General features: G+C 38.7%; 1 protein-coding gene across 4 annotated transcripts in view; it reads left to right on the plus strand.

Moving 5' to 3' along the window:
* Positions 1–25,123, plus strand: part of KCNH5 (potassium voltage-gated channel subfamily H member 5) — a 293,800-nt gene that overhangs the window by 86,103 nt on the left and 182,574 nt on the right. For all 4 annotated transcript variants that reach the window (XR_014820505.1, XM_021062620.2, XM_084983190.1 and 1 more), the window contains one exon: positions 3,031–3,457. Coding sequence is in view for 3 of the 4 variants with exons in the window: in XM_021062620.2 (XP_020918279.2) it covers positions 3,031–3,457 (427 nt within the window). In the remaining variant the exon portion in view is untranslated. The remainder of the gene's footprint in view (positions 1–3,030; positions 3,458–25,123) is intronic.

Below are 25,123 nucleotides of genomic sequence, written 5' to 3' on the forward strand. Positions count from 1 at the left end.
AATGCCAGGCTGGTAGCAAATTAAAGGGAATGGGAACAGGATTTCTCCTTGGTGCAGTGAGTCAAGGATCCGACATTGTCACTGCAGCAGCTCAAACGACTGCTGTGGTGTGGGTTTGATCCCTGCCCTGGGAACTTCCACATGCCTTGGGCATGCCCCCTGCCCTGCCCCCCAAAAAGGAAATGAGAATAGAGATATAGGGTGGTTGATGGAAAGGCAAAGGCTATTTCTGTCATAAGTGAGAAAAAACATGACGTCATGTTGAAGGTATGGCCTTGGGAATAGGAAAGAGGGGACTTTTTTAGAGATGTATTCAGATATATTTTTCGTACTTACTCAGGCACTTTGAATAGTGAGATACTCAGGACTTAAAAACTGGCTGGATGTGCCAGGAAAGGGGATCTCAGCCCCAAGTCTGTGAGACTGGGTTCATAATGGCATTCACAAGAGTGGGAGACAGAGAACTGATTCAGGAGAAGCGAAGGATTCCCTTTGGGACATATTCCCATTTGAACACTTACGGAATATCTAAATGGAAAAGTATAGAGGGCATTTGGCTTCTGAATCAGGAACGCAAAGAGTTTTGTGCTGTGAATCGTCCACATATAAAAGTCAGTTGAAACATGGATAGGCAATAAATCAAACAGGAGAGGCTGAGGGTAATTAATCCTAGTGAGAATCCTAACACACAATAGAAGCATGGATAAGGTTGGTCCCGGAAAATGATTTTGAAAGAGAGGGCAAAGGGAGAATTGGCTGAGATCCAGGACAATGTGTTGGCATAGAACCCATGACAAAGAGAGCTTACAGTGCCTGAACAGTATTCTGTAACATTTAATAATGCTGGACATGGCTATAGAAAGAGGTGCCTTTTGATTCAGTAGAGTACAGCACAGATGCTCCTCGGGCTGAAACACCTCCTCTGGGAGAGGTCTGCCTGGATCAGGGGTCAGGGTGTCCTCCCATCATTTGGACTTAATTCCCATAGGTCCTGATTCTTTACAGTCTAGTTGAGGGTTGTGACTATTTTTTAGCTTGAATGGGGAATAAATATTTCTTCTCTGTTTTTTTCTTCCATTTTTTTAGAGAAAAGAGTTTCAGTAGAAATAATTTTTTTGTCTGTAGTAGTTAAATAATAGTACTGCAGTTTCTTTAAAAATTGCATCTATAGCAACACTATTTTTAAATTTAACCCTATTTGAGTTTTTCATGCATTTTGACTGTGAGTTCCTTTAGAGCAGAACCTGAGAAATCTTTATTTCTCAGGGCCCATAAAACCTGCCATATAGAAATTTTCTTTGAATTTATTTTTTATTAGGGTATGGTTGACTTAGTTTCTGCTGTACAGCATAGTGACCCAGTCATACATATTTATACATTATTTTTCTCATATTACCTTCCATCATGGTCTATCCCAAGAGACTGGACATAGCTCCCTGTGCTATATATTTGGACCTCATTGCTTATCCATTCTAAATGTAAAAGAAATCTTCAATAAAAGTTTATTTTTGTCTTGTTCATGATTGCATAGTTCCTTTTTTGAGAGCTTCCAAGCTCTCTGAATCTTCTTACCTCTCAGTATCTCACGTGATTGGATTATGCCAATTGATCGTCTGAATTTTATTAATGCTACTCTTTTGAACTGTCTGAAGTTCAACAGTCCTCCCTCCAGGTTTTCAAGTGAAATAAGAATTGATTTAAAGCTACGCATATGCCACAATGTTTGAAAGTAGGAATGGAAATAGAAGGAAATAGAGCCAGGTCCAAGGATATCATGGTTGAAACGGAAAACTTTCAGAATGCTTGTGCTCTTCTTTTACTACTGCAAGGTCTCCTGTTTCTACTTCTCTTGTTTTCTCTATTCCAAATTATTGTTTTGCAAAATTTTAAATATATACTACCATATATAGTATAATCAAAGGCATTCTAGCCTTTTTCTTTACAACTGTCAATGACTATATGATGCCATAAAATTTGAGTCTCATTAATATTACATCTATTTCACCATACCAACCAGTTCCTCTGTGTGGATCAGAATTAAGCTCAGAGAAATTTACCTTAGATTCCTTGTCTCTGCTCTGGGAGATAGAATTAACTAACAGTGAGGAAATTAGGGACTCCATGAGACCTGAAGGTAATGATCAGATGGGAGGTGGCCTGGATCACTGCTTTGTCTTTCCTTCCTGCAGAAGGAATGCCTTTATCTTTTCTCCCTGGGTGGCTTATTACATGCTTCCAAAAAAAGTAATGATGGGACCTTCACTGATGGAAGAAAGTCAATGCTATGTTTCCACTTGAATAATGCTATATTTGGTGTTTTAAGCTTCTCAACAAAATATGAATTTTCTTGCAGCTGTTCCCTTATGGTATTCTTTTATATAACTATTTCTAGAGAACCATATAATTTCATAGGTATGTACCTATTCTAGGTTCAACTTGTCACTTTTTCACAGCTCTACAAATTTAGCACTTATCATAACTGTGGCAGGAGGTAGAGGAAACATGACATTTTTTCATTCTTCTTAATATACTCAGAAGTATTTCCTGTTTGCTTGACAATAAAACTGGGATTCCTTTTTCAGAATTTTGCTATTTATAGCTTTTATAAAGTAAGAAAATTAAATCTTTTAGAGTAGAGGAAAAGCTTTTATTAGAAGAAGTAAAAGGTCTGATTTCATCACTGTATTTCAATACTCTATAATATGATTTTGCATTTGAGGTATTTTCTCCTTTGGTTTTTCTCTGTGCTATTTATACTCAACTTATGAAAATAAACTGGGTCTTCCTTAGCTAATGAAAAGGTTTTTTTTTAATCTAATCATTTACAGATATCTTATTTCTCGGTGGGAAGGAAACTGCATTTAAAAGGTTTCTAGCATTTCAACTCTTTATTGACTTAAAAGTCAGAGCTGTATTATGTGTATATTCTTAGTGTCTAAGTGGTGATTTTCTTTAATGTGAGCTATTGTATTGTTTTCCCCAACTGTTTCTTTTCTGAAAGTGTTTTGTCATTTCTATTTTTTTATTCAGGGAATCAGCAGTCTCTTCAGTTCTTTAAAAGTGGTGCGTCTCTTGCGACTGGGCCGTGTTGCTAGGAAACTGGACCATTACCTGGAGTATGGAGCCGCGGTCCTTGTGCTCCTGGTCTGTGTGTTTGGACTAGTTGCTCACTGGCTGGCCTGCATATGGTACAGCATCGGGGACTACGAGGTCATTGATGAAGTCACAAACACCATCCAAATAGACAGTTGGCTCTACCAGCTGGCCTTGAGCATTGGGACTCCGTATCGATACAATACCAGTGCAGGGATATGGGAAGGAGGACCCAGCAAGGATTCACTCTACGTGTCCTCTCTCTACTTTACCATGACAAGCCTTACAACCATAGGATTTGGAAACATAGCTCCTACTACCGATGTGGAGAAGATGTTTTCAGTGGCCATGATGATGGTTGGCTGTAAGTATCTTTTTTATCTTTATTTATTTATTTATTGGCTGCACCCATGGCATATCGAAATTCCCAGGCCAGGGATTGAATCTGAGTGGCAGAAATGCCAGTTCCTTTGGCATTGCTAACAAACATACTTCTTTGTTGTGCCACTACATTGGAGTAGGAATTGAACCTGTGCCTCAGCAGTGACTAGGACCATTTCAGAGACAACACTGGATCCTTAACCTGCTGTGCCACAGTGGGAACTCTTTTTTCTTTTCTCTCCTTTTTTTAAAAATTATTATTGTTGGTAGTTCTCCAAGCTCCAATCTCGATAGGAGTAAAATGAAACTACTTTGTCTTCAGAAAGATATTTAATCTATATCATTTCTAAGGCTTAATTTTTTTCAGCCTTAGAAAATAAAAATGCAAACTAATATATTTTGCTTTTTAGACTGTATTATTAGCACATGAAAAAAATGCAAAATAATGTACTTTTTAGAGTGTATTGACATACTCTATATGGATAGAGTGATAAAAAATCAGAATTGAGGAATTTTATATTTTGACACCACTGGGAAAAATGTTAAGAAGTGTTGGCTGACTTGGGGAAGGTCAATGCCTTGGGTCAAAATAAGGTAATTTTCAGAGTTTCCAAATGTCTGTAAGCTATGGAACATCAGTGGTAACAGTTTAGCTTTCGATCCCTCTGTGCTCCTTTGTATAGGCACAGAACAAGAACATACAGATTCTCTTTGTTGCTTAGAGGTAACAGAGGGAGAGTGAGAATTCCAAGTGCTGTTTGCTCCAGAGGCTTTTATGAGGAGAATGTTCTTACCTACAAAGAGATCCTGGTGATCTCTTAATTAAGCCACTGCCTACACACCAAGAGTGATAAGATGTATTGGAAAGAAATGTGCTTTATAAATTCAAAAGACAACATTTTATCAGATGTATTATTTACTACAGTGTTACTTTTAATATTTATATGATGCATTTTGGCTTACACTTGAGCATAGTGAGATTAAAAAATTATTTTGATGTCATTATGGATACACTGGAAGTTGGAAAGATAGTATAGTGAAGGCCTTTGTGCCCTTCCCTTAGTTTCTACCAGTAGTTATGTAACTCTAGGAAAAGATCAATATGGGTATTGGTACCATGCGTGCGTATAGTTCTCTGTTGTTTTATCATGTGTAGATTCCGGTAACTACCACTGAAATCAAGACACAGAACTGTTACATTACCACAAAGATTTTCCTCATGTTACCTCTTTATAGTCATGCTCACTGCTTTCTCCAAACCTTCCTAACCCCGGGAAACTACTGATCTGTTCTTTGTTTATATAACTTTGTGATTTTGAAAATGTTTGTATACATGGATCATGCAAAATATGATTTTTTGAAATTGGCCTTTTCCACTCAGTATAATCTCTTTGAAATCCATCTAAGTAGTTGAGTATATTAATAGTTTATTCCTTTTTATTGCTGAGCAGTATTTCATGGTTTGGGTATACCACTGTTGAACCATTCATCTACTGAATGGCATTTTGATTATTTCTAGTTTTTGGCTATTACAGTAAAACTCCCATGGGAAGTTGTGTGTAGTTTTTTCTTTGGACGGAAGTTTTCAGTTCTCTGAGATAAATAACCAGGAAAGAGATTTCTGGGACATTTAGTGTCTATTTATTTTTTTAAAAGAAATTGTCAAACTATTTTGCAGAGTGGACTTATTAGTATAGTTTGATTTTTCAGCAAAAGAATGACAGAAAAGTAAAATCTATGTAGGGTTAAGGATGTTGCCAACACTCAGCCTCTGTCCACTGGTGCTGAATAGAAATGTGGAGTCAGAGTTTTTGGTGAAGGAGAAAAAGCAGGCGAATGCCTTAAAGACTGTGACCTCTACTGGGAAAAAAATGTTGGAAGTTTTATAGTAAAAAGGAGAAAAATAGGATTTTAGGTAAAAATCAGGTTTGAGGGCAAACATGCATTCTTATTTCTTTGGGGGACTCGTAGTCATCAAAGCTAGCATCAGGAGATCTTGATGGTGGTCTTCTGGTTTATTGCCTAGAATAACAGTACTTGCAAAAAGGGCATGTTGATCAGAGATTAAAACAAATTAGGAATGTTCCTGAAGAACATTATGTGCTAATAATCTTTAACCCACAGGCAATTGTGTTCAGGGTACCTAATGTTTAGTTTATAGGTGATTGTGTTTAGGGTGCAGTTAAGCCAGGGAGAAACACAAGGAAAGACTCTAAGCTGTTCAGTTTTTAAAGTGTTTATTTATAAAGGAAGCATAAGGAATATAACTTTTCTCTTAAGTGTAGAAGCAGCTACGTCATTATGTGTATCCCTTGAGAGGGAACAAGGATCCTGTCCTGTGGCTGCACTCTTGTTTCTTAACTCTTAACTCTTCCTCCCTTGTCCTTGCATTCCCTTCCTTCCCTGATCAGCAACTGTCTGAACCTGCCCCTTGAAACTCAGGGAAGGCCATGGAGGCTGACTGAGACCCATTTCCAAAGAACAAGAAATGGGAGACACAGAAAGGCTTTTGTGTCCAGGAGCCCCATAGGGCCCTTCTCAGTTGCAAGGACACCATTATTCACTTTGTTTTTCAGGCCCCGAATCTGGGAATCATCCTAGATTCATGTTTTTTTCATGTATTAGATCTATGTGTAAGAGGTCTTGTTGGCTTTGTTTTCCTTCAGAATACATTTGATTATTTCTCTCCACTTCTGTAGCCTACCATCAAGATCAAGTCACCACCATCACTGGCCTGGGCCTTTGCAGTCATCTCCTATATGTTCCTTCTCTTTTCACTTCTGCCACATAATCTCTACACAAAAGTAAATAAGATTGTATCTTTCTCTGCTCAGAACCTTCCAGTGTTTTATATTGCACATAAAATAAACTCCAGAATCCTTACCCCTTCAATTGAATGTTTAATGATTTGGCCCTTGTTTAAGGCACCCACCTCACTTTCTACCATCCCCTCACTTGCTTATTCCACTCCATCTACGCAGCCCTCTTGCCGTATGTACTAAATGCTGTTCTGTCTCAGGGTCCTGGTGCTTGCTTTCCGTACTGCTTCAAACACCCCTTCTCTGACTTAAGCCCTGAATTCATGCAGCTCTCTTCAGAAATTCCTCCTAATGCTACACTACTATAAAACAAAACCAAAACCAAAACCCAAACACCCAATACAAATCACCCTTATTCTCTGCCCTTTAGCCTTTTTCTTCTTGTATCTACAAAGACCTGAACCCATGTTTACTCTGTTTTTCCTTTCTTCAGAAAGTGAGCTCCATGATAGCAGGGCATTTGTCTGCCCCCCCCCCCTTTTTCTGCTTTTATATACCTAATTTGTAAACAATTCTTTTTTAGTGATTTTTATTTTGTTCCATTATAGTTGGTTTACAGTGTTCGTAAACAATTCTTAAGGTTCTGTCAATTTTCTACTGTGCAGCAAGGTGACCCAATCACACATAGACATATACACTCCTTTTTCTCACATTATCATGCTCCATCATAAGTGACTAGATATAGTTCCCAGTGCTATACAGCAGGATCTCATTTTTTTTAATGATTTTAATTTTTTCCATTATAGCTGGTTTACAGTGTTCGTAAACAATTCTTAATGCCATGCTCCATCTGAATTCGGTGTATGCATGAAGTTGAAGAGGTCCTGAGGATCATAATGAGGATCTCTTGTCCTTGAATCCTACTCAGTTATATCTCTGATGACGATCTATGACAGAAAAATGCACACTCTGGCTGTTAGGCCTGATGCCTTTGAAAGCTCCTGTGAGCTCACCTGCCTTGTCTGCCGTGAGTAGTGCTACAGCTCCTTCTGCTGGATTGCCCCAACCCTAAGTCTCTCAGGAGGCCTGGTAGTAAGTTCTGAGAGGCCAGCCATAGAAGCACCAACAATCCTTCCTCCCACCACTTTTTGCCATCTACCTTCTGAATCTTCCTAGATTGGAAATGTTCACAGAGATTCCGTTGGGTTTTTTAAACTTCCTTTGGTTCAGTGTTGGTCCCATTCTTTTCTACTTCATGCATGGCCAATTATTCTGCTACATCAAAATTTCTTTCTTGGCTCTTTAGTTTCTGTCTTGATTTCAAGATGAAGACCTGGTCATAAAGTTGATCTTTTTCCTCCTGAGTTTCTGCTTTCTCCTTTTAACACCCAAATTGTCTTTTTCTGTTTATAAACCAACATCTGACATTTTTGTACCTCTTGACTTTGGTTTTCTTTTTATGCCTTTGAACAAATCCAGCTTCTATAGCCAGGGTGTTCCAAGGAGATGTCCTTTAATTTCCTTCTTCATCCTTAGGCTTTTAGTAATTTCATGGAATGTTTCTTTTGCAACAGCCCAAGAAGATGATAGAAAACTGTTAAGACCCATGGAGTATTAGAGTAACTTTCTACAATTCCAAAATGTATTAGACAAACATGCACAAAATATCAACCAAATGTGGCTATTGTAGCTGTTTGTCACTTTAGTATCATTTTTTTCCCTGCAATAATAACATGAAGGGAAACAGGCAAAAAATAAACCACCAGTGTTCCCAGAACCAAATATGTGTTATCAGCCACAGACCTAGCCAGTGATTTAGTGCTGTGTGTGTGTGTGAGTGAGTGAGATGGAGGAGAGTAAAAGAAGGATATAGAATAGAGACAGGTTCCTGCTTTCAGCTGTGCTAGGGTTCTGGTCAAACTATGCTGGTTGTTTGAGAAGCACCACTTGTAACCTTGTAACTCAATCACTGAGAAAGCTGTTTGGTCAAAGGCTTAATGGAGACACTGACTGCCAAATAATCACTATTTTAAATGATAGTTTCTTTTTTTGGGAGAAATTCATCTGAAATTTTTATGCCTTCAAGCAAAATTTAAAAATTTCAGTGGAAGCAATCCCACTTCCTAGATCCTTTCTGAGCCCCCTTCTTTTAATGGTCTTTCCTCTGACTCCTCCATTCTTTCCCCCTAACCCTGTATTGCACGTGGACTCTGTCCTGGAGCACAATTTCAGAGTTCTCCTTGATGATATCAAACAGTTCTTCAGAGTTTGTGACCATAGCCTCCCTTTAATCCCAGTCCCCTTATATTTCCTCTTGATTCCTTCTATGTTAGCAGCATCACAGGGCATTTTTCTTATCTGCTACCTAGGGATTATGTGGGTTTAAATCCTTTGTTCTACATTTGCTCAAAGTAGAGAATCCTCCTCATCAGATCCAGAACTGGAAGGGTTTTTTCTTACATAGGTCTACCATGATATGTTCTTTACTTCACATTAGTCTTTGCTCAGTTTTGGCATGCTCGTTCTGCACTTTGAGTGAACCCCATGGCTCTGGAGTAGCCATTATTACCCTGGGACAGTCAGCTCCCCTCCTTCCTCTGTCTGTTCATTCATGAGTGAACGTGACTACTCTGCTGTCACTAAATTCACTGCTAAAGGGCTTTTGTGAAAGAGAATATTTTTGAAGTTTAGTTCTGCAGTAATTGTGGAAAATAGCATACTTTTATTTTCTAGATCAAGATGTGAATAATCTCTGCTAATTTGCACAGCAAATACTTAATAATGCCTCCCTGAAATGTTTTCTAATCCATATCATTCATATAATCTTACAATTGAGCCCCTAATAACTTGATTTTTTCCCAAAGACTAGCAGACTGACAAATTTTGATTTTGCTACTATTCAGTAAGCACCCTAATACAGTGATGATTTGTTTTGATGGCTATGAAACAAAGGAACGTATGGATTTTTTTCTGCTATGATTATCCTTTTTGTCTTAATGTCCTTTTTATGAATCTTCTTTTAAAGATTTTTGAAGAATGTAATTGCTCACTTAGCTCCTTCTTCATTACTACATAATCATGTAAGTTGTGTTTTAGTTTAATCCAATCATTATTAAAACTATACATTTGTGTCATTTGTGTCTTTCATTGAAATTTTATAAAAAAGAAACATAAAAGTGTTGTGAATAACTTTTTTTTTTTTTTTTTTTTTTTTTTTTGCTTTTTAGGACCTCATTTGCTGCATATGGAGGTTCCCACGCTAGGGGATGAATCGGAGCTACAGATGCAGGCCTATGTCACAGCAACGCGGGATCTGAGCCATGTCTGCGACCTACACTACAGCTCATGGGAACACCAGATCCTTAACCTACTGAATGAGGCCAGGGATCAAGCCCACAACCTCATGGTTCCTAGTCAGATTTGTTTCTGCTGCGTCATGATGGGAACTCTATTATGAGTAACTTTTTGCCATAAATGATTTGTGTTCAACCGTAAATTGATTTGTTTTTTGTTTTGTTTTAAAATTATAAAATATTAAATACATTATTAAACATGTAGACAGCATACCTCAAAGGACTATAAGTATTTAGGTATTTATTACATTTAAAAATATTTTTCATTCTTTCCACTGTTGCCTGCATAGTTGCTCAGTTGAGGTAGCCTGACTCAAGTAGTATGTAATAATCGGAATCTGTCCTGGTGGGATGCCATGCAACCCAAGTCATTGAAAGTAAAACAAAGCAAAACTAAAAACTATAAACATGAAAATTATCAAGGTTTAGTCAGTAGACAGGAAACTCAGTCATAATAATGCCAATCTACAATTTTTAAATAGGGTATAATTGATGAGAGCCCAAACAGTCTAAGAACTTTCTGTAATTGACTGGCATGGTTCATAATACATCAAGCAAATGGCTCAGCACATTTAGAAGAATAGCAGGACCATCTGCCAGTGGCATGTAGGGCAGGAAATTTGAATCTCCATGTGGGTGGTTAAGAGCCACTGGGGAGCACTTAGTTACACGCTGGTCACTCAGCATCCTGTGGGGAGACTGATGTTACACATCATGTTCTCCAGTTAATGGACTCATGGATATCCCTCAGTGGATTCAGATAGAAGCCACGCTGAGCTTACAGGCATTGCCCTTACCCCTCTCCATGGCAAATGGAAATAAATAGAAGAGGGTGAAATGCAGAGGTTGGGAGAATAGAGAATTAAGTGGGATAAGGGCGTGTGTGACTTTGGATGATTTTTGGATCTCTTTTGTTTTAATTTTTTCAATTGCAAATTTCAGGAGTTGACATAAATGATTTTTAAGGTCCCTTTTAGTACTAATACTCTTTATACCTGAGATTCTGTTAGTGCAGTTATGCCACCGTCCATAGAATTGGATTGTTATTAGAGGTTAATAAGGAAGAGGTCTCACTTAAAAGTTTTGGACTTTTCATAAACAGTGAATACCCTGTTTTATGAAGAGTAAGATGTGTCTTGTATGGAACATATTAAGTAAGAGTGGAAAGGGAAGACTGCTAGGGAATATTATGGAGAAAAGAAGTTCTTTTTTCAGAAAGAGCAGAGTTCTTCCATGTAGAAGTCAGACAGGTAGGAAGACAAAGGCATTTGCCTTAAGGCATAGGAATGGATCCCAGGTAGAGTGGGGGTGGGGGGACTCTGAAGAATATTTGGCCTAGATGGATATCCAGGTAGGTTTAAAAGTGAGTTGTTACACATTTCCAAAATTTAAAAAAAATTTCTTTACAAATCTTAATATGGGACTTTAGGTGACACAGATATAATATTAAGTTATATGTTAAAATTTTTCCTGCCCTCACTATTGTGGTTATGTAGGAAATGGAGTGTGAACATGATGATTTTCCCTTCTAGTTTTAGTTTTATCCAGATGGAGAGAACTTTAAGCTTAATGTTTATTTTGGAAACTGGGTCAATTCTTTGTATCTGCTATACTCCTTGAAAAAAAGACTTTCATTTTTTTTTCTTCTCTTTTTCTTTAATGGGCTGAGTATCCCATGAAGAAGAATATTTTGTGGAGTCCAAAGTTCAGGGTTATAGGCACCTTTTTTTAATGGTTTAGTAGTTTCAGATGTACAGTCAAGTAGTTTGAAAAAGATTATATGATGTGGACTGTATTGCCTATTTCTTTATTCAAAATAGAACTTGTATTTTTTGCAGGAATATTCTCTTATAATCATGTTGCTTTTTATGCCTAGTCACATTTTCACAAATCCTTTCAGATTCTATAAAGTTTGAGTTTCCCCAGAAAACAGAAAATTTTCTCAGTCCCCTATTAACTAGCCTGACCTCTTTGCAATAATTTGGTTTCTGGAACTACCTTGTGTATCTTTCAACATTATTGAATACATTCAGCATCATGCCAGGTGTTTTGATTGTTATTGGTCTTAGTGAAACAAACTAGATACTTCCTAATCTTCGATAAGTTAGTGGTATGTCGAGTGTCCAACAGAAAAGTCACTGAATTCCCCCCCTTCCCTCCACCCCACTCACCCTCAACCCCACCCCTACTTCCATCTCCCTCTCTATCTTTATCTCATCTATTTTATACTGTAAACTAAGAGCTAAGACTCTCAACAGATGGAATTTCCCACTGGGTAGTAGTAGGTTAAGGATCTGGAGCTGTCTCTGGTTTTAGAGTTAATTAACTTTGGATTTCTGTGAATTTGTGTTTTGCCTAGTTAGGTTGTTACCTTGTAAGAGAATTGGTTTTCTGCTGTAGAGAAATATTGGGGCTTGCAGGATCCTTACATAAGTGGTCTCAAGGATCAGTTGATGTATGATTTAAATTTTGTGGGAGATAAAATACCTTAGATTTTTTTCCCCCACAGGTTAAAAGACTAACAAATCCATAGACAAATATGTTTAGAAAATGTTAAGATAAATGTCATCCCCAAAGACATTTATGCATGGATTTAAGAATTGCTTTGGAATGCTCCAAGAGGGGATTTTCTTTGGAGCAGTTTCTAAGCCAACTAGATCCCAAGTGACTGCTTCTTACCGACTTATTTCATATTTACAAAAACTGTGATAGCTGAGGTAGGCCTCCATTGGAGTTCCAGTATCAGGCATATGGTCCTGGCTTTGGACTGTGTGTGCAGGTAAGAAGATTTCCATGGAATGAGAACTATATCCAAGTTGACTCTCCAGTAATATCAGAGGCTTTAATAAATTCCCTCTGGGAGTTCCCGTCATGGCACAGTGGAAATGAATCCAACTAGGAACCATGAGATTGTGGGTTCGATCCCTGGCCTCACTCAGTGGGTTAAGGATCCGGCATTGCCGTGAGCTATGGTTTAGGTTGCAAACTCGGCTTGGATCTGGCATTTCTGTGGCTCTGGCTTAGGGCGGCAGCTACAGCTCTGATTAGACCCCTAGCCTGGGAACCTCCTCATGCCACGAGTGCAACCCTAAAAAGACAAAAAAGACACACATACAAAAATTCTCTATGAAACTAGTTCTGGAAATACCCTTTTAGATCCTGTGTTTGTTAAAGTTGAACTTGTGTTTATCAATGCCCCCAAAAGTCTTAATCTGTAAATGTCTAATTCAGGAGCCTTATAAATTTAAAGTGAATATAAGAGAAGGAAACTTAAACTCATGCTCTAGTTAAATTTTAGCAAAGGAAACAGGAACTTTGACTCCTTTAATGAGACTTTGGGGTGGAAGCCAAGACTTTGAGAGTTTTTCTTAAACTGAGCTGCTTATGTGTTTGCTATCAGTTTCCTTAGAAAAGGCCTCAAAGGATGGACCTTCATAGTAAGTATGTTTCACAACTCCCTTCCCTTAGGAGGGCCTACCTAGAAAACAGCATCACTTCCCTGCATCTCTCCCCACCATTATACACACCAACACTCTAGATTCCATCATCCCTACAAAATTCCCAGTCTGGATTTACCTCTTTTGCTCCTGTTCCAGGATGGCTGAGCACTTGCTGGAATAAACCACACATCTCTGTGAACAGGTACCACTAAAATGCATGGTTCACAAACTTAGGAATCTCTCCTTATTTTAGGGCATCTCCCACTCACAGTTGGGACTTGCATATTCTTATGCAACCCTCAGTGTTTTCTTCTCACTTCTCTAAACCTATGACCCTTCTTCATCTCGGAAGGTGGCCCTCCTTTTATTTGTCTAAAAAAGAAAGGGCATCTCTAGCAAACATATACTCCTTTCTTTCCTGACCCTCCTTGGTTCAAGGCAGGCTAGAGGAGGTGGGGGGTTGAGGCTGGATAGTTGAGCAAAAGACACAGGGCCTTGTAGGCCAAAGCAGTGACTTTTTTCTGAGTTAGATGGGAAGACTTGTGAAGGTTGGGGCCAAAGAGTGGCATGATTTGTCTTATGTTTTATCAAGATTCATCTGGCTGCTATGTAGAAAATGGACTCTAAGGGCAGAAAGATGCAAGAGGGCATACAAATTAATAGTCAAGCTAGGACATAATGGTGGTGGTAGTTAGAATTGTTCAGATTCTGGACAAAGGGTTAGGACCAACAAGAGGAGGACATGTGAGAACGTGGAGGTCAGGATTTGCTTTTAGGCTTTTGGTACAAGCAACTGTGAAGCTAAGTTGTGCATGGTCTTTGCCATGTCGAGGGGGCATTTACCTGTATGAACCTAGAGTTCTGGGAAGAGGTCCAGGGTGTGGACAAAGATTTGCTTTGTCTCTTGATATTTTATTTCCTCCATTTTTTCCCCTTCTTTTTTCTGTCTATCTTTCTACTGGTTCATTATTATCAGTACATAAACCTGCTCATGTCTCTTCAATCCTAAAAAAAATTACACATATATGCATAAAAAACCTGATTTGGCACTCTCCTTAACTATTACCTACCTCCAATCCTTCCTCTTTTAAGTAGGCTTCCTAAAGTGTGTGTTTTTACTTTCTTATCTTCATTTGCTAGCTAGAGAAAGTGGGCTTCTCCTATACCGCTTCTCAATATACATTTGCTAAATTTCATAAACACCCTCTTATCCATATAAAAACATCTTTCTTGGCTTTGTCAATCTAAAAAACAAGAATCCAGTTCAAGAGGCAAATTGTTTATTTGGGGTCAAAGGATTATGATTGGGGGTATTCAGATATAGACAGAAAGTCAGTGTTCTGATTATAGGAGAGGGGCCCAGGGCTTTTTTTTCTGGAAAAAGAGAGGAAGATGAAGTACTTTGTTTTTTTTAGAATTCTAAAAATTGTTAGCAAGATGAGGTAATCAATCAGGTGACGTGTTTATTGACACAAGATGATGTAAAGCTGGATTTGTACTTCATGGATGGGTCAGGTGAAATGGGCACTGGCTAAGATTTCTTTTATCAGTCTTTTCAACAGACATATTCTGGTTTCTTTTGCTGGCTTCTTGGAATGGTCCAGTGCAGAGGTACATAAAGTGGGACATGTAAGGCTGTTTCTATAGTAGGGTTGCTCTGACTCCGTTTTAAATGGGTTCACTAATGTCATCCATCTTCACAGCTTCTTTGATGTTTATCTGTCCATGATTCCCAGCTTACTGTTCTGGCTATTTCTTCTCTGTTCGCTTTGCTGGATCGTTATACTTTGTCTCTTAAATATTGAGCACTGCAACACTTGGAACAAATTATTGGAAGATCAGGGGCAGCTCTCCAGATAGGCAGAGCAGTCTCCCTAAGAGGAGTGATTTAAGGGAAGCAGCCAACTTTCTGATACCTCCCTGATCCCTGTTTTGCATGTCCTTACTTCCACAAAGCTCCTATGAGACTGCAGTTTTGTTCTCTGAAAGATCTAAGTCTCTAGTCCTAAGCATGTCAGCACAGACTAGTTTCAAAGTAGCTCACTGTCACAATGAAGAGAAAAGAAACGTTGGACTCCCAAGGAGGGTGGAGAAAACTTTTGGAGTTGGAGTCAGCTTGGCAGCCAGGGCAATAAGGAGCTAAGGTGATAATTCCAAGAGGGAAAAGAGTCTTCAAGAGGGATGTTTTCTCTTCCTAGCTCTATGGTGGAAAAATAACCAGGGATTGGTCATTCATGGCCGTGAATGGTTTCTCTGGTTTCCTGCCGTGAGAACTTTTTTCCAAAGTCTGTCCTGTTATATCACATTATCCCTTTATTATGATCTGTAATCATCTTAATTCTTTCTTTGTATATCTACTGCTTGTCTCTTCAACTAATATGGAAATCAGGCAGACAGGGAGCTTGTCTATTTAATTCAACTCTGTATCACTGCCGTAACAGGACCATAGGAGGTTCTCAGTAAATTCTTCAGAAGCACATAAATGGATTTTGATACTCTATATATGAAAAGTTGTAAATTCAGAGCAAAACAAAACCACACTGGTTTTCCAGAACTGAGTTTTTTTTGTGGTGGGTTTAAATAGATACGTGGTAAAACTTAGATATATGAATATGTGGCTGATTTCAGTTTTCTATAACAGGGCTTACTTAGTTCGTGACCCTCCTCCTTCACTCTTTTCTGCTTTTCAAAGTGCTCTTTGATGCTGTATCTGTCCTGTGATTGTACCTGTCACTTTGTGTCTGTCACATCCCAGAATTCTGGGTGGGAAGCAGGATATAATTCTCAGTTGTTTTCAGATTTCCCATAAACCTATTTTAGGGTTTTTTTTTTGACCTGGATTTCTTTCTATTCTGCCCACCTATGTTTCACTGCCCCTTCCTCTGACCCCATGTTTTTGGGAAAAGAGTTGATTTAACATAAAAACAAAGCACAGTAAGAATAACAACAAAAAAAGTCATTTGCTGTCTCAGGGGCCTGGCACTTGCAAAGGAAATCTATGCTTTCAAGATTATTGTTTTGGCTATGAGCTTGAAAAAAGTCTAATTTGAAACTCAAAGCTATACTGATTTCTTTGTTCTCAGCTGTATTTGCACTCCCCTGTTTCAGTGGGAGGATAGCAGAGGAGTATTAGAGAGATGAAAATACTTTGCGTGTGTGTGGGTACATGGGAGTGTGCGAGCACTTGCACACATGCACAATCTCATGTGTTCCTTATTCTCAATCATGAGTGGGTCCTGGCATAAGTGAATGAATTTTCCAAACTCCCAATCTCTCATTTTTAAATTGCCTATGGAAGGGAACCACCTGGGAATTTAAATGGTTTGGAAACAATTGTTTGTACCATAGATAGAATTTGATGATAAAATTTGGGTATTGTATTCTATAGAGGTAACATAAGGTTAAAACTGTTTCAATTTAGGTCAGAAACAGAAATATCCTTTGTTGACTAAAGAAATGAAATCGTATAAGTGTATTTTAGAGAAATATATGTCTTGAAGCAAGTGTTTCCATTCACCCAAGGAGAAATTTGAGTGCCTTTTGGTGTTTGATGAGAAGCTTCTATAGCTGTGTGACTCTGTTAATTTAGTTGTTAGAGAGAAATTTCCAGAGGGAAAAAAGGTGATTGTAATGGGACTTGGTTAATATGGCAGCACCAGGCAAGACAGCTGAGATAAACAGGAAAGGACCCAAGGCCTACACAGGAAGGGAAGCAAACCCCAAATATGTTCTGAACCTCTGGTATTCCTGGTTACTTTTAAATTTAATTTCCAAGGTAATTCAGATTATTGGATGCTTTTTTAAAAAATTACCTTTTAGATCAGAGTAATACATACACATAAAGAGCCACACAGTCCTTTAAGGTTTATTTTTATTTTTATTGTCTTTTCTAGGGCTGCACCCACGGCATACAGATGTTCCCAGACTAGGGGTCTAATCAGAGCGGTAGCTGCCGGCCTACACCAGAGCCATAACAATGTGGGATCCGAGCTGAGTCTGTGACCTACCCCACAGCTCATGGCACCACCGGATCCTTAACCCACTGAGCAAGGCCAGGGATCGAACCCCCAACCTCATGGTTCCTAGTTAGATTCATTAACCACTGAGCCACGATGGGAACTCCAAGGTTTATTTTTAAGAACAGAAGTTTACTTCAGTCCATTGGCAAAGGTAATTATTGATAAATATGCATTTATTGCCAATTTAAACCTTGTTTTCTAGTTGATGCTATGTTTCTCCTTTGTTCCTTTCTTTTTTTTGTGTGTGGTTTGATGATTTATTTTATACTTGTGTCCTTTTCTTTTTGGTTTTTGTGAGTCTCTTGTTAGTTTTTGATTTGTGGTTGCCCTATTTTTCTGAGTATGTTAACCCCTTCTTATATCTGCTTGCTTTAGACTGATAGTCATATAGACTTAAACATAAAAGAGTCTAGATTTTCTTAGTCTCCTTCCCCACATTTTGTGATTTTGATGTCCTTTTTTTTTTTTTTTTTTTTACATTTTCATGCTGTTTCTTGTTTTTATCATCACCTTCACAAATAGTTTTTTTTTTCCTTTCTTTTTGATCTGTATACTGGCTTATTTAAGTGATTACTTTCCAATTGTGATTTCCTCCATCCTATATCTTCTTCTTTCTTTTCTATTTAGAGGTGACCTTTCAATATTTCTCTTGGGATGGGTTTAATATTGCTGTATTTTAGTTTTTGCTCCTCTGAGAAATTCTTTATTTCTTATTCTATTTCAAATGATAATCTTCCTGGGTAGAATATTCTAGGTTACAAATTTTTACCTTTAAGAATTTTGAATATATATTGCCACTCTGTTTTGGCCTGCAGCATTTCTATAGAGAAATCAGCTGATAGCCTTTTAATTAATTCTTTGTTTTTCTCTTGCTGCCTTTGGAATCTTCTCTTTAACTTTTGCCGTTTTTACTATAATATGTTTTGGTGTAGGGGTCTATTTGGGTTTATCTTGTTTGGGACCCTCTGTGCTTCCTATATCTGGATATTTTTCCATCTTTACATTTGGAAATTTTTCAGCCATAATGTATTTTTTTTTCTTTTTCTTCTTCAGCATAATGCACAGCATATAGAAGTTCTTGGGTAAGGAAATGAATCCCACCCAGAGCTGGGACCTACACCACAGGTGTAGCAATGCCAGATCCTTTATCCACTGTACTGCAGCAGGAGCTCCCAGCCATAATTTACTCAAATGCATTTTCAATCCCCTTTTCTTTTTCTTCACCTTCTGGAATCCCTATTATGTGTAGATTGGAGCACTTTACATTATCCCATAGATCTCTTGTATTGCCTTCGGTTTGTTTTTCATTTGGTTCTTTGTCTGTGATTCTGATTGGGTAATTTCTATTATTTTATCTTCCAAGTCACTTATTCATTACTCTGCATTATTCATTCTGCTCTTCAATGACTTTGACTCAGCTTTTGTCTGTGCAAAGGAATTTTCTAATTTTTCTTGGCTCCTCCTTATAATTTTTTAAAAAGTAATCTACATTAATGTCGATAGCCATTCTGGATTCCTTCAGTATTTTTCTTAGCTCCTTTTTGAACTCAGTGTCTGTTAGACTGCAGAGGTCTCTTTCCTTGTTTGTTCCTTCTGGGGAAATCGCCTGTTCTTTTAACTGGGAATGGTTCCTGTGCTTCTTCATTTTGCTCATATTTTTCTACTCTTTTAGTTTAGGGAAAACAATTATCTACTGTAGTCTTAAAGGGCTATTTATATGTGAGCGCTCCCCTGGGTAGCTTGTGAGGGCTTACTATTTTTTGCCATGAAGCCTGCTTTTGGTTTGGATTCATGCCATCTTTTTCCTAAGCCATCACCCTCTTGATAGGGAGTATGCAGGTGTATGGCTTGCAAGAGCTTCCAAGGAGTTGAGGGGAATGGGTGGTTCCTGTAAGAAGGGCCTTGTTGCTGGGCCCTTGGCAGTGGTGGGGTCCCATGGGGAGGTGGGGGCAGCAGTCTGTGCCTGGTTGCTGGGCCTTGGGCAGTGGCAGTGACCCACCAGGGAGGTGGGGCAGTACCCGTGGCTCTAGGTAGTGGCAATGATGGGGTGTGTGCATTTCTAGGAGGTGGAACAATGAGTGGTGCTTGATTGTGTCACCCTCCGAGTTGGTGACCCCTGGGGTGATTGGGGCAGTATGTGTGTCTGGTCCCTCAGTGGTGGCAGGCTGTACCCACCTCTGGAATTCAGATGGCTGCAGTTGATTGCACCAGCCCTCAGTAGCGCATGAAAGAGCTGCCATGCTGCCTGAGAGCCTGCATGTGAGCAGAGAAGGAAGTTCCTATGGCAGTCTGTCCCCCTCCTCTCACACTCCCCGGCAATGGCACCTTGCTTCTCCTATGGGCCCAAGCATCTTCTGTCACTACCTTGGCTGTGGCATTACCACTCCTTAGCCCCTCAGGCTATTTTCATACACCCAACTCTGGTCCTTTCCCTAAGGCTGATTGAGCTCTGAAGCCTGAGTCTTGGCACCTGGCCCCCACCCAAGTGTCTCAGGCTGTTGGACATCCCATGCTTGTATGGACCCATCATGTGTGCAGCTCTCTTTCTCTGCTTTTTCCTCTTCAGACCTGTTGCTGCACTTTTCTCTGAGGTTCTCCCTCTATCCAGGCTGGTGTCCCTGACAGTTAGGTGACCTCCCAGTGTGTGGATTTGTTCCTGAAACTTGGCCTCTGTCCACTTGTGCCAGATAGAAATATGGAGACAGAATTTTGAGTGAAGGAGAAAAAAAATAGCTTTATTGCTTTGCCAGGTAAATGAGGCCACCACAAGCTGATGCCGTAAAGGTTGTGCCCCCCTTTGGGAGAGATTAGGAGATGGTTTATAATTTGGGAGTGAAAAATAGGACTGCAGATAAGGATCAGTGTAGCTGCAAGCTTTCATTCTTCTTCAAAGCTGGTGTTTGGTGGCCCCAGGCCTGGTTCTGGTGGTTCTCTTCCATGGTTTTCATGGAGGTTTTAGTTCTGCAGAAGAACTCAAAGGTATTGCTACCTATACTTCTTGAGGGGGAACCAGGACTCTGCCCCAAGGCTGCACCATTGTTTCTTAACTGCTCTTCCCTTGTCTCTTCATCCTTTCCCTTCCCTGATTAGCAATTGCTTGAATCTGCCCTTTAGAACTCAGGGAAGGTCTTGGAGGCTGAAGAGGCCTATTTCTTAAAACAAGAAATGCGGGACACAGGCTTGTGTCCAGGAGCCCCACAGAGACCTCCTCAGTTTCAGATTCCTTTCTTCATTCCCGGGTCTGTCTCAGGAGTGCTGATCCTGTCCTGATTCCTTTTTTTCCCTCTTCTCTCTCTCTTTCTTTTTTTCCCCTTTGTTCTACCAAGTTATATGTGGAGGTTTTCTTGATCCTTTTGAAAACTTGTGGTCTTCTGCCAGCATTTGGTAGATGTTCTCTGATAATTGTTCTGCTTGTAGAGTTTTTTGTTGTTCTCATTATTTGACATGTTTGTGGGATAAGGTGAGCTCCAAGTCCTACTTCTCTGCCTGCCATCTTTATCCTGGCTCTCTCTTTGTGGTTTTAATTTGCATTTCCCTGATAATAGTGATGTTGAACATCTCATGTACCTGTTGGCCATTTGTATGTCTTCTGTGGATAAATGTCTATTTAGATCTTTTGCCCATTTTTAAATTGGATTTTTTTTTCTTCACAGTGGAGTTGTAAGAGTTCTTCATATATTTGGAATATTAGCCCCTTATATAAGTAAGATATGTGAATAGATTGCCTTTCCATTTCGTTGATCATTTCCTTTGCTGTGCAGAATCATTTTATTTTGATGTAATCTCACTTGCTTATTTTTACTTTTATTGTTTTTGCTTTTGGTATCAGGTCGATTCAAATCTTGATGCTTATAAATAATATGTTTTTCTCTCTTTTTACTTTCTAGAATATTTAGAATCTTATTTTGGTGCCCAGGATTACGAAATGCTCTGATGGTGTCTTTTTCTATAGTTTTGTTTTCATCCACCCTTTTAGATTCTTAATGGGCATGTTTCATCACTCAAAATACCTACTCTTCACTCCTAGGAAAATTTCTTGAGCTATTTTCCTGATGGTCCCTCTTTTTTCGTTTCTTTATTGAAACTCCTATTGCTTGAAGTTGGATCTTCTGGATTGATTGTCTAATTTTCTTGTCTTCTTTCTGCAGTCTTCTATGATTTTGTCTTTTTCACTTATGGACTGGGAGTTTCCTCAAGCTCATTTTCTAACCTTTCTAATGAGTTTTTAATCTCTCCTAGTCTATGTTAACTTCCAAGAACTCTTGATCTTTCTCTGCATTCCTTCTTATAACATCCTGTTTTTGCTTCATGAATTAAAAATCTTTTCTTTTCTCTCTGAGGTTATAAGATGGTTTATATGCAGTTTTCGTATCCTTACAAAGTTTCTGTTTCCTTTAAGCTGATTTTTGGTTTGTTGATTTTGGTCTCTGTTTCTCATGTTAGAGGCTTTATGCAGATGTTTAGGAATCTGGCTTTCTTTCTGTGGCTGGGTTTGTGACAGTTGCCTTGACGTAGGGAGATCGGATTGAGTTAATTCTCAGGGGATACTCAACAGCACCATTTTTACTTCATTTCTCTTGGGCTGTTAGTTTCCCCAGAGAGAAGTTTTACAGCAAAAGTAAGGGAAGTCTATTGAAATAAGGGGGATTACTTGAAAGTGTACATACTGAATGTCAAGCCCCAGCTCTATTTCCCCATTCAGCTTCCTCCTTATTTCAATAGACTTCCCTTACTTTTGCTGTTTTCTCAGTCTAGTGACCCAGCTCTGTGGAATTAGGGGGGGCATCTGGGACATGGATATCCATGTACTTCTTAAACAGGCTTTTACCAAATCCTCCAGTTTCAGCTTCCATTTGCCCCCTCCTTCCAGAAGTGTCCTATGGTAGAAATTTCTGGGATATTTGTGAGTTCTGTAGTACAGATCAGGTTGATTTGTGGCTTGTCTTCAGTTGGGTTAAGATTCAGCTTTCTTGGGTCTGCTGTCAGTTACTACTTGTCCTATGCTTTCCAGCTTTTAATAATTTTTTTGTTTTTGTGTGATTACCTATTTTCTTCATCCTTGTGGCATCATGATTTAAAACAATCAATTTACTGTTATTTTGTGGAGTTTTGAGAAGAAGCAGAGGCACATGTATGTGGTCAGTTCTCGACCATATCATCTGAACCTTTCTGTCATGCATGTGGTCAGTCCTCTATATCAGTCACGTTGCCGAACCTTTCTGTCTTTTCACTGCTTCTGTCATTTCTGTTGGCTCTTATCTCTCTTTCCTTTGTTTGTTATCCAGATTATGAGCTTTTGATCTAAAACTTCTACTTCTATTTATCATTTGTCTCAAGCTACTTGGTTAGGAAGAAATGTCCCATGCTTGCTAAACCTATCAGAGGTCCATTACTATAATACCTGTCTGCTTAACCTGAAAGTCTACTCCACTGTCTGCTTCGCTTCTTAGCTGCTCTGTGGGCTCTGATCTTTGGAAGTCCTGTCTGTTAAGACACTCTCTGCTCAGTCATTCTCTTTGGCATTCTCTCCATCTTTATTCACTGGAGCCAAGCTTTCTCTTATACTACGTCAGGCCTCAAGCTCATCTCCAGTAGAACATACTTCCCCAATCCCTTACATATATAGGCTAACACTGTAAAAATGATCAAATACTCTGTAATTAGCCTGATTGAGTTGGGGGATGGTGTCTCACTATTTCATTTAAGTTTGTACTTTAAAGGAAAGCATAAAATTTACCAGTTTTATGGCTAAGGCCAGACCTAAATATATTCAATTTCTTAAAGGCAGTATTCTGTTACACTCTTAGGACTGGAAGTGGTCTGCAATAAAGGAGTGAAAGGAAAAACTACTTTCAGTATTATGGGCTAAATTTAAGTCAGTCAAGGCTAAAGTCTCTCTTCTTCCAGCCTTTAATAAATGGCATTCTATCGTCCACAGTGAAACCAGCAGTGTGATGTTTGGATTTTGTTGATAAACCTCTTTTAGATGTTTCTCAGTTTGTGTTTGCTCTGGAGTACTGTCAGCTGAAACACTTTCCTGAGGTAGCCAGTGTTGGATGGGAACATATGTGCCTTTGATGAAAGCTGCTTTGCAGTGAAAATCACTGGGATTCCTGTGAAGCTGTATCTTGTGAACATTGTTATATAAGCACTGCCTTTAAAATCTTTGGCTTGAGTCTGAAGTCCTAAATAGGTTTATGGAGTTCAGGCTTACCAGCTGAGCAGGAGTAAAAATGAAATGTCTCACACTTGTTGTATGTGGAAATTTTATGTTATCAAATAGAACTTTGCATACATAAATTTAAATCAAAGGAATGCTGACTAATAAAAATCATCCTGGTTAGTGCTAAAAAGTAAGCATTAAAGGTAATATGATTTAAGGCTGAGTCCCTGTTATGAATCAAGTAGCCAGAATTCCTGGAAAATGGTGTGGGATGAACTCAGAAAGGTAATGGGACCTCTTCATTCAGGGCTCTGGAAATTTATTATTCTGTGGATGGGAACCTCGAGAGGGTTCCAAGCAGACAATGGCAATGATGTGGTATTTTAACAAGGTCACTCTGGCTACTGGGTTAAAAGTGAACTCTAGGTGACAAGGGAGGGGACAGACAATTCAAGAAGACTCTTGCAATAATCTTATTGAAAGGTGATGGTGGCTTGGATCAAGGTAGTAGCAGTGGAGATAGAGGGCAGTGATTAGGTTCTAGTTATGTTTTGAAGACAGAGACAACAGGTTGCTGAAAATCAGATGTTGTGCTTTTTAAAATTAAAATATAGTTGATCTACAATGTTATATTAGTTGCGGGTGTACAGCTTAGTGATCCAGGATTTTTTACAGATTATACCCCATTAAAAATTATTACAAGATAATGGCCATAATTCCCTGTGCTATATAATATATTCTTTTTTTTTTATTTTCCCACTGTACAGCAAGGGGGTCAGGTTATCCTTACATGTATACATTGCAATTACAGTTTTTCCCCCATCCTTTCTTCTGTTGCAACATGAATATCTAGACATAGTTCTCAATGCTATTCAGCAGGATCTCCTTGTAAATATATTCTAGGTTGTGTCTGATAAGCCCAAGCTCCCATCTATCCGGACAAAGCTCTACTTAAAAGAGACACATGCACCCGCATGTTCATTGCAGCACTATTCACAATAGCCAGGACATGGAAACAATCCAAATGTCCATCGACAGATGATTGGATTCGGAAGAGGTGGTATATATACACAATGGAATACTACTCAGCCATAAAAAAGGATGACATCATGCCATTTGCAGCAACATGGATGGAACTAGAGAATCTCATACTGAGTGAAATGAGCCAGAAAGACAAAGGCAAATACCATATGATATCACTTATAACTGGAATCTAATATCCAGCACAAATGAACATCTCCTTAGAAAAGAAAATCATGGACTTGGAGAAGAGACTTGTGGTTGCCTGATGGGAGGGGGAGGGAGTGGGAGGGATCGGGAGCTTGGGCTTCTATAATATATTCTTGTTGCTTATCTATTCCATACATAGTAATTTTTATAAATTACTCTTAATCCCAAACTCCTGATTTGTTTTTTCCAATTTTCCCTCTCCCCTTTGTTAACCACTAGTTTGTTTTCTATATCTGTTAGTTTCTGTTTTGCATATATATTATTTGTATTTTTTTTATTCCACATTTAAGTGATATCATGCAGTATTTGCCTTTCTCTCTGACTTATTTCACTAAGCATAACATTCTTTAGGTCCATGTTGTTGCAACAACCCATGATGTTGCAAATAGCAGAATTTCATTCTTTTTATGGGTGATATTCCATTGTACATGTATAGCACATCTTCTTTATCCATTCATCTGTTGATGTGGTGTGTTAAAGGAAGAGAGAAATTAAGGAAGACTCCCAAGTTATTTATTTATTTATTTTGGTTTTGTGTGTATCTAAGGATGGAGATGATTATGTGGAAAGCACAGTGTTTTTGAGGATAATGTTGAATTGGGAGTTAAATTTTGATAAGTCATGTTAAGTTTGAGATGTTTGTTCAACATATAAATGCATATATCTAACAGGCCACCTGAAGGAG

Source organism: Sus scrofa, chromosome 1 (genome assembly GCF_054392235.1).
Source record: "Sus scrofa isolate SSC_HxYL_T2T_F1_AM1 chromosome 1, Sscrofa_HxYL_maternal_Yorkshire_Landrace_v2.0, whole genome shotgun sequence".
NCBI classification, from domain to species: Eukaryota; Metazoa; Chordata; class Mammalia; order Artiodactyla; family Suidae; genus Sus; species Sus scrofa.